General features: G+C 42.7%; 1 protein-coding gene across 2 annotated transcripts in view; it reads left to right on the top strand.

Moving 5' to 3' along the window:
• COG2 (component of oligomeric golgi complex 2) overlaps positions 1–18,873 on the top strand; it is a 58,454-nt gene that overhangs the window by 22,412 nt on the left and 17,169 nt on the right. Inside the window, exons 4-11 of one of the 2 annotated variants that reach the window (XM_053298254.1) lie at positions 6,092–6,172; positions 7,142–7,260; positions 8,266–8,374; positions 9,669–9,848; positions 10,308–10,432; positions 13,385–13,511; positions 14,492–14,631; positions 18,603–18,664. In XM_053298254.1, coding sequence (XP_053154229.1) covers positions 6,092–6,172; positions 7,142–7,260; positions 8,266–8,374; positions 9,669–9,848; positions 10,308–10,432; positions 13,385–13,511; positions 14,492–14,631; positions 18,603–18,664 — 943 coding nt within the window. The remainder of the gene's footprint in view (positions 1–6,091; positions 6,173–7,141; positions 7,261–8,265; positions 8,375–9,668; positions 9,849–10,307; positions 10,433–13,384; positions 13,512–14,491; positions 14,632–18,602; positions 18,665–18,873) is intronic. The other variant, XM_053298264.1, reaches the window with a different exon arrangement.

Here is an 18,873-nt window from a genome sequence, read left to right as displayed (position 1 = left end):
GGGACAGGGAGCCATCTTATTTATTTGTTTGTTATTTCTCTTTGTAAACCGCCCTGAGCCATTTTTGGAAGGGCAGTATAGAAATCGAATTATTATTATTATTATTATTATTATTATTATTATTATTAATTATTTTATTTAGAAGAGGGAGATCTCTCGGATGCGGAGCCCACTTCTTTGGACCCTCTTCTGAAGATGCTTGATTCGACTGCTACCACCCCTTCAACTTTTCAGGGATTTCCACACTCTGATGATAGCCGGGCACCTGTCTCAACTCCAACTCCTGGACTATTGACTTCCATGCAGCTCGCCACGCCTACTCCATGGCACACTTGCAGTTTAGCCATGCCTGTCACCATTGAAAGAAACAGCCCTTCCAGGTACCTCTTCGCCAGGGGTGTCATATGACTTCCAGGAGGACTGTGGTTGGAGGCCTGCAAACTCTGCAGTTCTGCATCAAGAAGAATCAGTTCTTCAACAGCCTGATTTGAGTGCTACACCACTCCATATACATCCGTTATCAGTAGGAGATGCTCCGGCTGTGCCTGTTAGAGTGCAAAAAGCAGCTTCCACTCAGACTGCTTGATCTATTATTTCCAACAGAGGTTCTCAAACGACGGTTCGCACGTTTACCACCTCAGCAGTACAAACCGAACCCTTGACAACTCTGCCTCCTCCACCCCCTGTTTCTCCAGGGGCACCATCTTTGAGTCGAACCCATTCCAAAGACGGCTCGGAAGATAGTCACCATGGGTCCTCTGACTTTGAGTCAGATACGGAAACCATAGAGGCTGATCCTTTTCCAGATGTGGCAACTCTGGCCCGTGTTTCACCGACGGAAGAGCTAAAAGCCTACCACTCGCATGTAAAGCAGATGGCTTCTGCGCTGGATCTGGATCTGTCTTCTCAGCTAAAAACCATAGATGATCCAGTCTACAATTTCATGCAGTGATCTCAGTCTGCCCAGCCCATCGCTTTACCACTGCTACCCATAATATCTAATGCAGCACAATGTGCTTGGCAAGTGCCACACACTTCTACTCCCACATCTAAGCGCCTACAGGGCCTCTACTGTGTTCAGGAGCAAGATAACTTGTACTTGTTTAAACATCCAGTTCCGAACTCCTTAGTCATAGATTGTGCAACCACTTCCAAATCAGGGAGGAGACACACCACCCCGGCAGATAAAGAAGGGAGGAAATTGGATGTTATGGGGAGAAAGCTATATTCTGCATCCTGCCTTTCTGTGAAAGTGGCAAATTACTCGGCCTGCATGGCAAAATAGAGTTATTGCATTTGGGAAGATCTGGAGAAGGATTTGGATGCACTATCTCCAGAAAAGTTCAAACATAGATTCTGTAAGACTTTGCAGAAAGCAGCTGACCTCACCTGCCAGCAACTTAGTACGGCAAAACATCTGGCAGAATCGGAATCCAGATCCATCACTACAGCGATAACTCTGAGATGCCGTGCTTGGCTCCGGTCTGCCTCCCTCCAGCATGATATGAAAGACAAAATAGAGGGATTGCCTTTTGATGGAAAAGGCCTTTACTCCGAAGAGACTGATATGACCATGGAGAAAATGAAAAAATCCAAATTTATGACCAAGACATTTACAACCTTTGCATCCACCTCAACATCATATGGGGGAAGACAGAGGTCCTTCTATCACCCGCATCCTTCATATAGACAACAGGACCGCTGGGATTACTGCAAGTCATACCAGCCTTACAACAAGCATAATAACCAACAAAAGGGCAAATTTCGATCAAATCAACGGAAACCGTCGGAAGAAAACAAACAGCGACTTTGAAAATCAGGACAGCCCATCGCATTACATTGTACCGCAGCTTTGCTCACCTCCCCAGAACATTGGGGACAACGGGGCTGGCATACAACACCCAGCCGTTCCCAATAGCCACCAACACCATTAGGTTGGCAAGTCATGCACAAGCATGGCGCCACATAACATCAGATCGCTGGGTGCTGAAGATCACTTTCAAACACAGCCTCCGTCAGTTTGGGTCACGACAGATGCTTCCCTACGAGGGTGGGGTGGTCATTGCAATGCCACCATGACTCAGGGCTTCTGGACGCGTGCACAGAGCCAGCTACATATAAACTTTCTAGAGTTACTAGCAGTCTTCCTATCAATGAAGGCCTTCCTTCCAATGCTACAGGGCCGGGTTGTACAGTTACAGCTGTACAACACGACGGCTATAGCCTACCTGAACAGACAAGGAGGGACAGTCTCAAGATCTCTGTGCACCCTGAGCTTGCAAATTTGGCATTGCTGCATCAGGAACAGTATTACGCCACTGGCCATCCACATCAAGGGCACAGACAACATAATAGCAGATGGCCTGAGTCGTTCGTTCTTGACAGGAACCCAACACGAATGGGAGCTGAACAACACTTACCTGTGAGAGATATTCCGCCTTTGGGGTCACCCAGAGATCGACTTATTTGCTACATGGCAGAACACAAAATGCAAGCTATTCTGCTCGAGAGCGGGTCACAACCCTCAGTCCTTGGGGAAACACCTTCCAACTGGACTGGTCGGAAAATTGGAGTTATATGTTCCCCACTCTACCACTAGTAGGCAGAGTTGTAGTATGCCTACTGACGGGCCATGAAAAGTGCATCCTGATCACACCATGGTGGCCCCACCAAGCATGGTTTCCGCATTTACTCAGACTGACTTCGAATAACTTTCGGAGACTTCCCAATCAGCCAGACCTCCTGATTCAGGAAAATGGGTGCCTGATACATCCGGGAGTTCTAACCCTGCAACTGACTGCGTGGAGGGTCGACTCCTGAAACGGATCATGCTGAATCAGCGCAAACCATCTACGAGACGGAATTATGCTAGCAAGTGGAGGAGGTTTGCTGTCTACGCTTCTCGTCACGCATTTCGCCCTAAGGAAGCCTCTGTCCATGAGTTTCTACTTTATACGACCTCTCTTAAAAAGGCAAAACTCTCTAATGTATCTATTAAAGTCCACCTAGCGGCTTTATCGTCTAGACATCCAAGGTGGGATGGCAGGACGGTGTTCTCCCATCCCTCCTGCAAAAGTTTCTTGAAAGGCCTTGCTAAGCTGTACCCTCCTGTCTGCAAACCACTGGAACAGAGGAGTATCTCACTGGTCCTCTCCACTCTCACTGAGCCCCCATTCAAACCTATGCATTCTACGTCACTGAAGCGAACGTTGTTAAAGACTGCCTTCCTGATAGCAATCACCACTGCGCGCAGGGTGAGTGAGCTTACGGCTCTCCAGATGGATGTCCCCTTCGTACGTTTCTACCCAGACAAAGTTCTCCTTCAACCTGATATCTCCTTCTTACTTAAAATTGTGTCAGACTTCCACATCAACCAGGATGTGGTGTTGCCCACGTTCTTTAGATCTCCAACCACAATGCTGGAAAAGGCTCTGCATTCTTTGGATTTTCGCAGGGCTCTTCTTTACTACCTTTCTAAGACTAAACCTTTCCGGTCATCAAAGAGACTGTTCATCTCCTATAAAGGGAAGAACAAAGGACAGACATGATCAAGGCAGAGACTGTCACACTGGCTGGTGGAGACCATCCATCTGGCATACTCTCTACAAAAGATACAGCCCCCAAAGACCATTAGGGCACATTCCATGAGGGCATATGGCACTTCAGCTGCTCACCTGGCTGGCATATCCTTTCAGGATATCTGCAAGGCTTCTACTTGGTTGTCTGAACAGCCATTTGTAAAGCACTACGCCATAGACTTGCGGTCTGCTGCGGAGACGAATTTTGGGAGAGCTGTCCTAAAAAGGGTGTTGCAATGACTCTACTGCTCCCTCCTCCTTACGGAGCTAACTAGTCACCCATTCTGATGGCATCAACGGATCACGACCCAGATAAACAGGTTGCTCATGATCTGGTAGTGATCCGTTGATATCCATTAGACCCTCCCGAACCTCCCCTCCACAGTAGTACTTACCTCACTATAGTAGAACTTACCTGCTTATTTGACTGCTACAAGGAACTGAGGTGCCTGCACTTCCTCCCACCTTAAATAGCCACGTGGTCATGTGGGGTGGTGCGCAGGCGCCGTAGAGGAGCTGTAGAACACGATACCGAGAGGCTTCCGCGCAGGCGCAGAACCCACTCCAATGGATATCAACGGATCACTACCAGATCATCAGTTACAGGTGAGCAACCTAGTTTTATTGTGGGTTTTTATTATTATTGTGGTTTTTATTTATTATTGGAATAATATCTCAACTTTTTGGAGTGCTTTGACCCTCCTGACCTTCCCTTTCAGCTTCCTTTTTCCAGTCCCCTTATTCTTGAGCAATTTCATCTTCTACACAGATGCATTGGACTTTAGGACATAGGAACATAGGAAACTGCCATATACTGAGTCAGACCATTGGTCTATCTAGCTTAGTATTGTCTTCACAGACTGGCAGCGGCTTCTCCAAGGTTGCAGGCAGGAATCGCTCTCAGCCCTATCTTGGAGAAGCCAGGGAGGGAACTTGGAACCTTCTGCTCTTCCCAGAGCAGCTTCATCCCCTGAGGGGAATATCTTGCAGTGCTCACACATCAAGTCTCCCATTCATATGCAACCAGGGCAGACCCTGCTTAGCTATGGGGACAAGTCATGCTTGCTACCACAAGACCAGCTCTCCTCTCAAACTTCCTTGGCAGTGCTCCATTTACATATAAGATGAATTGGATCACACTATGGTCACTACTCCCTAATAGTTCTACAACTGTGACATCTCACACCAGGATATGGGCACCACTCAGGATTGTCCAAGGTCGCCTTCTCTCTGGTTGGTTCTGTGACCAACTGTTCTAAGGCACAGTCATTTAGCACTTCTAGAAATTTAGCCTCTTTGCCAATACCCATACATGAATTTGCCCAGTCTGTTTGAGGGTAATTGAAGTCACCCATTATTTCAGCTCTGACTCTCTTTGATGGCTCTCTGATTTGCTTCTCCAACTGCAAGTCACTCTCAGTGTTTTGATCCAGAGGCCAATAGCACATCCCTAGTAACATATTTCCTTTCAGTCCTCTTATTGTCACCCATAATGATTCTGTGGAGGACTCCGGTCCTCCTAGGTTTTCTAGCTTGTTGGATTCTATCCCTTCTTTAATCTCCACCCCCAAGCTGCCCTTCACTGCCCTTTCTGTAGAGTTTGTACCCAGAAATAACAGTGTCCCACTGGTTCTACCCAGTTTCCATTATGCCCACTATATCTGTGTTTTCATTAGCAACCAAGCACTCCAGCTGAGATGGGCAAGACATGTACAAGAGTGTATAGAGAGAAATTTCCCTCCCTCTCTAACAACACTAGAACCAGGGGTCATCCCATGAAACCGAAGGCCAGGAATCTTAGGGCCCACAAAATGAAGTTCTTTTTTACACAGTGCATAATTAATCTGTGGCTTATGGTGATGGCCAATAGCTTGGATGGCTTTAAAAGGGACTTGGACAAATTCACGGAGGACAGGTCTATCAATGGCTACTAGTTGGTGGCTGTAGGCCATCTCCAACCTCAGAGGCAAGATGCCTCTAAATTCCGGTTGCAGGCGAGCAACAGCAAGAGAGAGGGCATGCCCTCACCTCTTGCTTGTGGACTTTCCAGAGGCGTCTGGTGGGCCACTGTGTGAAACATGATGCTGGACTAGATAGTCCTTGGGCCTGATGTTCTTATGTTCATATGACCTGCAGCTAAAGATCTCTCTGGGTTCCATATTTGAGCAGTGGGAGGAGTTCCAGCGGAGTGTGTATAGATTTCTGTCTTCTGTGATCAGACTGTGGCTGAAATTTTTGAAGACTTAAATATAATAAACATAGATTCCTACTGCATTTTAAAGTTGTATTTGAGCACTGTGCTCAGATTGATACAGCTGTTCACATATATGTACAAGAGTTGCTTGAATTACCTGGAAGAAAAGGTCAGGTGGAGTGATTTTCCTCTTCTTTTCTTGCCAATAGGCTGTAGACCTTTGTGCATCATCTCTGCTGAGAGAACTACTGTCTTAAAATAGCTGTAATGTTTTCCTATATTGTGAAGCAGAATGTTGAAAAGTTGATCCTCTTTTCAGAGTCTTAAGTCATGTGTCAGTGAAGGAATCCGAGCAATTGATGAGCGTGTGTCTAAACAAGAAGATATCAGAAGGAAAAAGGTACAGCAACAAACCCATTTATTTGCATGTTTACATTAAAAGCACAAAATAGATCCATTTTTAAAAAATGTATGTTTCACTATGGCAAGCCTGGAGAAAACGCATCATATTCTTTGAGCGTATCACAGGAGCTTTGGTTGTTGTGATTTCTTAAGGTCATTCACATGATCATTTTACCTCGGACCAGGGAGGGCTGGGGGGAAGGCAGGATCATTCCTACCTTCCCCCACGTGACCGCCAAGCCTGCCTGCACATGATTGCGCGTTGCATTTTGGAAATTCCAGAGGCCAGGGTTTCGCCTTCTCCTGGCCTCTATGGTAGCTAGGGCTGATGACAATTCGTGCTCCCAAATGACTGGGCAGTGCAGTAGGAGAGTGCACGCACACCCTCCAACCTCACTTTTAGCCTGGGTCAAAAACCCTGGCTACCTGGCAGAGGAGCACTGGGATTTGGACCAATCCTGGCAGTTCTCACAACCAGGTCTGCCTGAGTAGAGCTGCACTAGCCCAGGTAGACCTGGTCGTGTGAACGACCTCCCTTTTCCTGGTGCATTTCTTTGAACATGCTAACTGAAGGTGCTGTTTTCAAAATCTGCTGCTACACTGACAATCCCACCTCCTCCTTCACCCCAGCAAAACATTAGGCATACTTGGTAGCTAGATACAGGTACTGACCTCCTACCCAGGAATAAGAGAACACCAGTGGTAAACCGCACGATATGCCTAGGCCAAGAGAAGGCCATGCAGGCCTAGAGAAGCAAAGGTCATTTTGGCACAGTGGTCTATTTTGGGGGGCCAAATCATCATGATATAGTGCCTGCACTTAACTTCCATCTCTACAAAGTGAAGAAATACTATTCTTACTCCTTGTACTGAGTGGTTTACAAAAATGCCTTCAAATTTGTTAAGCAGAAAATGGAAAATAACCCAGATTTTGAGAGGTTTTGCTTTGCATTTTTTTACAACACAGATGTGTGTCCTGAGACTTATTCAAGTTATTAAGTCAGTTGAGAAAATTGAGAAAATTCTACACTCCCAAAACTCTAAAGAAATGTCATCACTAGAAGCATGCAGGTATGGGACTGGAAGGTAATTCCTTTATTCAGCAAGTTGTTTTTGTTTAGTTATGTCCTATTGGGATGCTAAAAGTATCTTCTTAATTGCTTTTGTCATAATAACATGACAGAATAACAAGTGTTGTCTGTAGTTAGTAGAGCACTTACACGGTCATCTACACACCCTTGGTGGCATAGTCCACTGACTTTAACAGGGCTACACTGAAATAACCTAGTTGTATATTGTCGCTATGTACCTTTTTAAAGTGATTGTTTTTGCCTCTTGGCCATCAGCTGTTGTATTCCTGCTGTTTTCTGTGTATGGAAGACATAGATGCAGTCTGTGTACATCATCATGTGTAAAGTGCACGCACACACACACACACACACATCTATTTGTCACCTGTATATATGGTGGGAAGCCATGGTTCGCCCAGTATGCAGCAGAACAGACATGTACATTATATTATGTGTGACAGACAAAAGGCTAGAATGTGTTTATAATCTTTGAAATCTGTTTGATCTATCTAATTAGCATAGTATTTAAAATCACAAGCTTCTGAAAATGTCTGTTGTGCTGCCTATTTTTTCAGGATGTCCTTCATAGCTTTCTGATACAACCATGTATGTCAGTTGCTCCTAAGTGAATTTGAATGTACTATATGTGTTACTAGCCATATATACATAGCATAATCCACGTGGTCTCTGTTGAGACAGCCAGGGGTCCTGGTAGATGTTGCCTTACTGCAACATTGTCCTCAAGTGGGGTCACTTTATTCCCCCCACCTTCTTGCAGGAACAAATGGTAGGCATTCATGTATTTGTAACAAAGCAAATAGGTGCCCTTTGAGACACCATGGGGTGGGGTCTAAGCCTGCTTCCTGCCCTCTTGATATCATTAGCCCATTCCTACCTGCATTGCCACATTCTGTGAAATGTTTCTTGGACACACTAAAACGTAGTGAAATGTGTGTGTACTTTAGAAAAATGTGATTCTATATTAAAATTATATTCCTATCTATGCTGATTCTTTTGCAAGTCCACTTCTGACTGGACAGATTTTAGAGAGAATTGCCACGGAATTCAACCAGTTACAGTTTCATGCAGTGCAGAGCAAAGGAATGCCACTTTTAGACAAACTGAGACCAGTGAGTACACACCTTTCCTTTACAAAAAAAGTATCACCAATATTGCTTCTAATTTGCGGTGGATCTTAAAACTAATTAACTTAAACAGGCTTCAGCAGTGTTTTCTATATGAGCATTCGTGCTTTTATTTTCAAGGATATTTGAGCAGAACAGGCAGCAAAAAATGCAGAAATTAGATCTCAGTTATTAAATGACTTGTACTGTAACATGCTTTCTTTTCCTTAAGAATCTGAACTCTTGTTTGCTGAATGATGCTAAATTGCCAGCATTTTATTTGCCAAGTGATCTGATCACTCATAATAATGCAAATAATACATAAAGGTGTTTGTGTTTGCTGACGTCCAGACTGTTACTGAGGAGTCCCAATGAAATTAATGGGACAAGTTGGTTATTACTAATTTATCCCATTATTTTCCATGAAACTAATTAGCAATTTAATATGGGTGTCAGCCGTTGTCCCTGTGGCATTTGGTCTGAGTCAGGGATGTGTATAAAGTTTATTTTCAGTTGTTTTTCACCCTAGATGTTACTTTGGCTTGTATAAGTATACTTGGATTTCTGCCGCCACCAATTATACAATAAAGCTTCAGTAACTATGTTGGTTTTTTTACCCTGATAACATGGCTTTGCAGACCTGAGGAGGGTTTGTTACAGAAATCAGTCGGATATACTTTAAAACAAAACAAGAAGAATATTGATTTAAAGATGTTGTCTAAAGTTTGTTTCACTGCTGATCAGTAGGGCTGAAATCTTGCTTGATTACAAGGTTGATGATTTGAACTTCTTACAGCACTTAGTTATGTTACACACTATAGGGCTTTTAATCTTTGGGGTTGGTTTGTTGTTATTCTGTCTCTCACAGCTACAATAAACCTACCATTCCAATTATAGCCTGGTCATTTCTGTGTCAGAGGGCAAACAGACAAAATCAGCAGGGGATCAAATACTTATTTCCCTCACTGTAGGTAGTGGACACTACTGAGCATTGGTGCTTGTTGGGCTATTTTTGTGTGTGTGTGTTGTTTTTTCCTATTCTTTTATGTATATGCTAATTAATTTCTGCATACCTGGGAAGTCCCAAGTATGCAGAAACCACTATATTATTTTTGGATGGCTCCAATTTGTTGCCAGATTGATGGGCACCAGGCTACGCAAGTTCCATATTAGAAGGAAGGATGCTAATCTGACATTGTTGATTCTTGAAGTTATATCACTGAATATTCATTAAATTAATGGAGCTTTCTTATTATGTCAGCATCACTAAAATAATCTTCCTTTCTTTTGAAAAACATAGCGTATCGCTGGAATAACTGCTATGTTGCAGCAGTCTCTGGAAGGCCTGCTTTTAGAAGGCCTCCAGACTTCCAACGTCGACATAATACGTCATTGCTTGCGAACCTATGCAACGATAGACAAAACACGAGATGCTGAGGCATTAGTAGGCCAAGTGCTTGTGAAACCATACATAGATGAGGTAAGTGAGGCAACTGGCTAGTGGAAATACTTTTGTTTTCTTGAATGTGTGTTTAACTCTTCTGGTGCCCTCTCTGTCTTTAAAATATGATCCAGCCGTGGCAAGAAAGCTAGAGTTTAACATAATGCAAGTAACTTTTGCACTTGGTGCTAGAGCTCTAAAATATTCAGGTGCTAAAAGCATATGCACCAAACTGAAATTGGTTCATAACAACATTGGAAGAACTGTTTATTATATATATGTGTGTGTGTATTTTTTTCCTTTCTCTCTCAAATTGCATATGAAAACTGAAGCCTGACATAAAAGTTGTACGTAATGTGGAGCCTCCTATTTGTGAAAACACAGCATTGCTGTTTTACAGTGCAGTTATTATGACATTGGACAGTAGATGTGTTGTCTTTGCATTTGAATTCTTTTCTTGCACGCTGTTTGAGACTGATGCCAAATGCTCTTTGACAGGTGATTGTGGAACAGTATGTTCAGTCTCATCCTAATGGCCTCCAGACCATGTACAATAAATTGCTGGAGTTTGTTCCTCTCCATTGTCGTCTCTTGCGTGAAGTAACAGGGGGAGGTATTTCAAGGTAACGTGCATTTCCCCCCTTTTTCCTTTTTTGAATAAATTTTAACAGCTGTTGGGTTTTTTCTTTATAACTACATCTTTCAGATGATGTGCACATATCATCATTTGTGGTCCTCAGGGAAAAATTGCTCTCCCTTCCCCCAGTGCACTTGCTCTGCTGCTTGACAAGCCTTTGATTGAACTCAGAGCAGCCTTGCTGTGAAGGTGCAGCTTCTGCTCTGCCTTCCTAACACTGTGCTGGATGTCACCCACTACTATTACCAATAATACAGGCCTCCCTGCCTCTCCCATACTTTACTGCTGCCTGTTCTCTAGCTCAGTAGACCAGGGGCAAAATCACACCAACTGCATATGTATTATGGTGTCCTCCAGAATGGCCAAGTCTCATACCCTGGAGTTGATTTGTGGCACACTTGCAGAAATTGCTTATTGTTGTAATAGAGCATATATATGAGGTTGCTGTTTCTCTGTCGTTGTTAATGAACAACATGAGATTTGAATTTCCAAAGGCAGGCTTGAACAGCTCATTATTAGAAAATGTAAATTTCTAATTTGTCAAACAAACAAAAAAGATTAGTTTTCCCTAAGAAATCATAAATTTGTCTAGTTGAACTACATGTTTGATTGATTTGCATACTACTTTGTGCTGCTATCTTCTCAAACAAGTGCTTAATTCATAGTGCAATTAAATTGCCTGAATTAAATTCAGGCCAGCTAAATTGAATCCATTTGTTTCTTTCTTAATAAACCAGTTAACGCAGTAGCCTGTTGCAATTATTAGTGCTTAGGATTTAAAGACTGAAGAAATACTTTTCCAATTAGCTAGACGTTGTGATTCTTTTCATATGACTTCATATTTTGCTAACATTTCAGTTCGCTTAATCCCTTGATAGCTTTAATCCTCTTTTTTTCATAAGAGAAAATTGTTAATATTTGTTGTGTGATAAACTATAAAGGATTTTATCCCCACCCTATCCCCTAGGCTTCTGATCTGGCAAATACAGAATAATTTTTTTATGCTAATTACACTGAGAAATTAGAACCCTGTGAAGAAGAAAACAAATTTCATCCTTTCCTCTCCCTCCTAGGTCCGGACTAGATATAATTGGAGTAGCCACAGTTTTGTTCACGTCTTTGCCCTGTTCACATATATAAATACGTATATACCGTATATACTTGAGTATAAGCCGAATTTTTCAGCACCCAAAATGTGCTGAAAAAATCGGCCTCGGCTTATACTCGAGTCATCTATCTGCCCGTGCTGACATGTCCCCCTGTAATAAAGTACATACGGGTCACAATGGGCTCCATTCGTCCCGCTGCTCCGGTTCTGTGTCCCCTGCTTTCCCGCGGCCGAAAGAAGCCGCACACGTGGTTTCTACCCTGCACTGTACAGTGCTTGCTCTGCCCTGCTCGGCCACAGAAGCATCTGTTCTCTCACAGATGCCGGTTCCTGCCGCTACCCCCAAACAGATGTCGGTTTCCGGGGCAGACTTTGTAATAGAGAATTACAGGGAGGCGGCAGCAGCTCCCTTAGATGGCGGCAACACACTGTGCTAATAGACTACAACCGCGGGGCAGACTTGGTGATACATCAGTACAGGGAAGCAGGAGTGGCTCCCTTTAGATTTGGCCACACACCGCCCTAATAGACTTCAATGAGCCTATACCGGTATGTAGCGCAGTCGTTATTTAGACTCATGGTTTTTTCTTTGAAATAAATATTTAAAACATATACCCCACTGATGTCTCAATTAATGTAATTTTATTGGCATTTATTTTGATTATTGAAACTCACCAGTAGCTGCTGCATTTCCCACCCTAGGCTTATACTCGAGTCAATCAGTTTTTGGGGGTTTCTTAGGTAAAATTAGGTACCTCGGCTTATATTCGGAGCGGCTTATACTCGAGTGTATACAGTAAATATGTACCCTGTTTCCCCGAAGTAAGACCTACCCCCAAAGTAAGACCTAGCAGTAATTTCTGATGTACTGCTAATTGCCCTAGTGCATTTTGGGGGGCTAAAATTAATATAAGACACTGTCTTATTTTCGGGGAAACACGGTATGTGATTTAAACATTAAAAAGAGCACTTGTTTAAGGGTAGCTGAGCCTTCCTTCTCCTGCCATAGTTTCCTGCAGTCTGTCATCCCAGCAATTTTTCTATTAGTCCTGCCCGTGTATTATATGTGGAGAAGTAAAACAGCATTCTATCATGTTATTTCACCTGATACTCCCCCTCAAGCTCACCATATGCTCAGAGGCACATGTTAGCATATTCTTCTTAAACATTACTGTAACACTAATCCCCAGCTTTTGCAGTTACCTACACAGTGTATGCAAGTGGTGGATTGGGGGCATGGAGGACCTAGCCAGTGGTTATGTTTCCATGCTTATGGTTTTTGTAGAGCAGTACAATATCTTAGACTGGACATCAGGTCTCATGGCATGAGCATCATGGACCATCAGATTTCCTCACTTTTTGGAGCTCAGTTGGAGCTGCCACATCCGTAACTATCCCTATAAACCAAAGTTTTTTGTTTTAATTGAATATGACACATGAACAACAGATGTGGCTATGCTTGTCCCAACTAGTTTGATTCCCAGTCCCCCTCTGCTCCAAATGCCAAATAAGTGCTAAGCAAAAAGTGATTTTTAGAGTATATTTTATAGATACATTTACATAGTTCTATAAAAACTATGCATATTTTAAATTCTTATGTTTTGTACAAGCAGACATTAATTAGTTTAAACATGATGTTAAGTAGCAAAGTATCACAACAAAAGAGAAACTGAGAACATGAAATCTACAACTGGAAAAAACATTCCTAGTTTAGAGATGCTGTGCTACAAAACCCACAGATGTACATGTTATGAGATAGTTTAGTAACATTATTGGTAATGATGATTTAAAAATAAGATTTCTAAGAGAAATGTCAATTTAATCTTGCAGTGAAAAGGGTAATACTGTTCCTGGATATGATTTTTTGGTAAATTCCGTGTGGCCAGAAATAGTTCGTGGTTTAGAAGAAAAGCTGCCATCACTGTTTAATCCTGGGAACCCAGATGCATTCCATGAGGTAATCTTAGTATGTCTGTGAGCCACAGTGTTGTCATGATGCACCATAACTAAGGAGGGGGAGACCTTTAGATTAATAACTTTCTGTGTAGGTAGTTGCCTAATATACTGATGGAAAGTAAATTGTATATCTGGTAACATATGAAAAACCCTTTGGTTTGCCTCAGTACCAGGCCTTAAGCCTGTCCCTTTTGTCTAAGACTCTCCACTCTCATTAATCTAGAATATGTATCCTGTCTGTTCCAAAGATATCCACAGATGAGTGCACAGAAACAGATATGCAGACGAGAAATTAACCAAGATGGGAAGAGAGAGAGAGAGAACTAGTAAAGGGAAAGAAAAGCACAGAGGCCATGTTCCTTAGTCAGCTTTTTTTCTTCTTCACATTTTATATCCCGCTCTTTCTCCAAGGAGCCCAGAGTGGCGTACTACATATTTAAGTTCCTCCTCACAACAACCCTGTGAAGTAACTTAGGCTGAGAGAGAAGTGACTGGCTCAGAGTCACCCAGCAAGTCTCATGGCTGAATAGGGATTCAAACTCGGGTCTCTAGAACACTGCTGGACCCCATGTGTACCCTCCTTTCTTCCATTACTTGGTGGGACTTACTTTTGAGTAAATAGGTATAGATTTTGCCTCCCAAAAATATGTCCTTTGATGGTCCCGCAGCCCTCAGGAACTGCAGAAAAGGAAACCCTCACCTTGTAGAGGGAAGGTGAGATCAGCGAAAATCGCTCCTCCCCCATTGTGCACACAAGACATTGTTCAGCACATGCAGTGTTAGTCTGGATGTCAGTCAGTATTTTCTCTATACTGTGAACAATATTTAACTGAATGAATTTCAAACTCCACTGCTAATTAGTTCTCAAGTGTTGTGAATTCTAGAAGAGGATGAAGCAGATAGATAGTACCATCTTATTCCAAGATTCGTTTGTGAAGGAATGATGAAATTCAGCTTTAACATATAGTTTCCATCTTGCAGAAATACACTATAAGCATGGATTTTGTAAGAAAGTTTGAAAGGCAGTGTGGTTCACAAGCCAGTGTGAAAAGACTGAGGGCACATCCCTCCTACCACAGTTTTAATGATAAGTGGAATTTGCCTGTTTATTTCCAGATAAGGTCAGTATACCATTGAATTATTTTGAATTTTGAAAACTGTTTTGTCAAACCGGTGACATGTAAATGCACAACTCAGCACAATTTCAACACTTCATCTGGGGTAAAAAGATCTGTCGTGCTTGAAAGATACTGCTGCACGCTGCCTGCTGAAAACACAACAGGGCCTGTATCGCAACGAAAAGTAGATAGATGCCCTTCAGCATCCTGGCATGTGCCACATTCATGCAGCTTGCCTGACATCAGAACAGTGAGAAAATCAGCCAAAGCTATTCTTATTTTAGGTGCAATGAACTTGTACCTCACTATCTCACTGCTGATAAGGTTGCCTAGGACTGGTGTAGACCAGTTTTCAAATCTTGTACACCTTCTCTGCAGTTGTCTGCTCTGTCAGCTTTTGTAATTTTACCAAGCATTACACAAAGTAGGAATCATTTCCCGTATTTGTTGGTTTGGTAACTTAGCAGTTATAGTACATTCAATTACTGTGCTGTTCTGTATATTATTAGAATTTTAAGGAGAACTAGTAAAAATTCTAATTGCACCTCTTTGTGGTAAGTCATGCCTTTTACTAATTCACACTATAGCACATTAGCCCAGATACAAAGGTCTAGAGGGGTCCCCCCCCCCAATTCTTCATTTTCCTGAGATTTTTATCCTGCTTGTGAACCTTCAGAGATTAAGAGATGCTTTTTGAAAATCAAGAGCCATGATTCCTAACTATCATTATTGCAGAAGAAAGGAGTTGGTCTCAGCTGTGTTCTGAGAACAGGGAGGGCAGGTTGATCTTAGACATTCATGCCAGTTTACTGGAGTGATGTCTATATTTCATACCACATGAACATTCTTTTTAGGCTATTTTAATTTTCAGATTAGGTTCTCTTGATTCTGATCTTTCAGTTTATAAAGGCAGATCAGAACTGAAATTGTCGTGTTGAATGCCATTGAGCTATCTCTACCTATGCTGGTCCCATATAATGAAAGATGTAGAATGAATGAAATGGTGGCTTGAATCCAGATTCAGTTACTCATGAGTAGTCCCACTGAAATTAATGGGACAAGTTAATCATGGCTCACATATCCCCTTATTTTCATCTGGACTACTCATGAGTAGCTTAGTCTGGATGTCAGCCAGTGAGGAGATTCTCACGATCAGCAAAAAGTGGGCTAAGGGAGCCTAGCCCGCTTTTTGCTGGTCATCTGCTGCCACAGGAGCCGTGCGGCTCCTGGCAGCAAACCCTCCTTAGCGGAGCGAGTGTTCCGCTAACCCCATCTTTTTGATCGTGTATGTCGCACTGCAGGTCCGCGCCACAGCAACACATGAGGAGACCCACGCCGGGAGGCTGAAACAAGCCTCCCAACCCTGGGGGTCTCTCCAGGATGCCTCGTGCAGGGCATCCTGCAACTTCCGGAGGCCTTGCGGCCCCCGATTGCTGCAGCCTCCGCCGGCTCCGTGACGGAGCCAGCAGTCGTGTGGGCGGCCAGTCCGGCCACCCAGGGCTGCCTGCATAATCATCTGCGGGGAGAGCAGGCTAAGCCTGCTTTCCCCGCAAACCCGCTCTCGGCGAGTCTCACTGATCATGAGACTCGCCTCAGTATCTTTCCCTATAACGTTAGTGATAGTTACAGTGGGGAGGAGAGTTGGTCTTGTGGTAGTGAGCATGAATTTCCCCCTTTGCTGAGCAGAGTCTGTGCTGGATTGTATCTGGATGGATGAGCCCTACCTGCTGTATAATATTTCCTTTAGGGGATGGGGCTGTAGCTCAGTGGTAGAGCATCCGCTTGCATGCAAAAAGTCCCACATTCACTCCCTGGCATCTCCAGGTAGGACTGGGAAATATTCCTGCCTGAAACACTGGGGAGTTGCTGCCAGTCACTGTAGGCAATATAGAACTAGATGGACGAATGGTCTGACTCCGTATTAGGTAGCTTCCTTATATGTTCCTATTGGTGGTTTTAAATTTTGCAAAGTTTTTGAATTTAGCAGCACCTACATGAGGGAAAATAGAGGTTCAGAGTAAAAAGCTGGTAGACCTATGATATGCCCAAGCTGATAGCTGCTTGGTTTAGTATTCTGTTCTAAGGGCCATTCCACACAAAAACAAACCTACATCTAATGTAATATCCCCATGTGGTTTGATCTAGTGCCAGCAGCATGATAGTCTTTCCCCAAATAATGGATGTAGTCATACTGCTACTCACTTTTTTCCCTTCTACATACATGGTTAGATAAATACTTCCATCCTGGCTATGCACAATCAGCAGAATAGATAGATTGTAAAGGTTAAATGGCAACACACTGAAGGAGAGAGAGGAATGGACTTGCTGGCTGGATCTTGAAGTAGAAGTCTGTGAACAATCTGGGACTCGGTTGGACAGCTGAAGAGCTGGCTACCTCCTAGAGAACTTAAAAAATACAGTTTTAAAATCCACAAAATGCCATAGCAACCGTAGTGTCATGAACAACATCCTGGAACAGTAGCTAGTAGATGCCTGTGATTCTCATGCAACCATGCCACAAAGGAATATATGTGTTTCTGCGGGGGAAATTACATTTTCTTAATTACATTTTCAAAATACCTGAAGGGGTATAACTCTTTTTGCTCTATTTTAGATTGTAATCTTCTTTTAGCATACTTTGTAAAGCACCATGCACATCGTTGGCACTAATTGTGTCTGTGCATTTATGTGTACGTTTGTCTATATAGTATTAATTTAGGTTTTTACAGCAAGTATGCAAAAATGAAGCAGCACCTATAAAGAGAAGCTCTTTACAATGGTAAATCTAAAGAAGACCTGTGCAAGAGTAACCAAATCTCCTTATCCAGTGATCTGAAATTTTAGCTTCAGTGTAATGTTGTTGGGCTATTTGCAGTTTGCTTTGTTCCACCAAAGAAATTTGCACATATTTGATTAAACAGAAGTAACAGTTTATAAGATGCTTATGTTGAAGAACTTGGCAGATTGTGATGGCATTTTCTGAAGTTTATCTTTTTTAAACAAGAGTGTCCAAGTCATCAGAAAGAACTATTGATTTTTATCCCTTGTTTGCAGAACCTTGTGCCCATGTCCATTAGCAAACACATAGGAAACTGTTGGTGCCACTGTCATGAGACCTAGGCATAGGTCATCTAAAGCAAATCTAAGAGCTAGGGCATATCTCTGCCTTTTCTTTTTAATTCCTTATCCATTGTGCAGCAAAAGATCACTTATTAAGGAAGAAACATCTCTAGAAACAAAGGCTTTTTTCTTTTTCTTTCATTGTATGATTCTTAACTGTGCTCCTGTATAGCTTGCATAATCCAAAAGCTTTTGTTTTTAATGAAGATGCAACTGTAGAAAATTCTGATGTGAGCTTGACAGAGCAGGAAGATATGTGACATCCTTTGCTGGGTTATCAGTCTTTTCAAGAGGCTGGCAGGGAGTCTAATGGCCTGCTCCTCATAAACCCCATCTTGCCATCTGTACGTTGACCTTGATTATCCCGGCCCCATAATCCACTGGCCCTCCTTTTAATCTCAGCAGCCATCAGTGACATAAGCCATCAGGATGCACAGTCAAGCATTGGATGAGTGTACATTAGCCTTGCAAACAAGTGGTGGTGGTGGTGATGCAGTCCTCTTGAGGACTCCCAATAAGCCACTCACTGCCACTTATTTCAAACATTTCCTATCAGTCTAGGACTTGCTCCTCCAGTATACATGAGTGCCTTGGGGATGGCTTCCTCAAGGTCTCTGATGTAGGAGCCTCTTGTGGTGTGGCTGTCATTCCTGCGCTCCAGACTCCATCCCAAAGAGAAAGGGCTTGACATGCTTCAATACTGTATGATAAGAAAATAGTAAATGGGAGGCATTGTGGAGTTCATTTATAATATGTATACATGTTGTATTGTAACCTTTAGTATCTTGTGGTATCTCAGTTTGAAATATGATGTAGGGAATTTGATCTACAGTTTGCTATTTTGTGTTTTTCAGGTTTAGAGAAATAGCAGGGGCCTTGGAAACAGCTCTTTCTGATGGCTTAGCAGAGGCTCCAGGTAAGGTTATTCATTAAAATTAACATGCATGCTTAATGCATTTAGGTTTTGATAAATGACAAATATTCATTCTCCATTACCATAAAATTAAAGGTCTTCACAATTATATCTGCCATGTAATGGGACCTTGGTTACTTAAATGATGCTATAAGAAGAATTGTGCAGTACTTTTCCTTATAGGTCTCTAAAGTGGATAATGATTTCACATA

This window comes from Hemicordylus capensis, chromosome 1, assembly GCF_027244095.1.
Source record: "Hemicordylus capensis ecotype Gifberg chromosome 1, rHemCap1.1.pri, whole genome shotgun sequence".
Taxonomy (NCBI): Eukaryota; Metazoa; Chordata; class Lepidosauria; order Squamata; family Cordylidae; genus Hemicordylus; species Hemicordylus capensis.
Note: the sequence above shows the minus strand (reverse complement) of the source record. Positions and strands in the feature narration are given on the sequence as shown.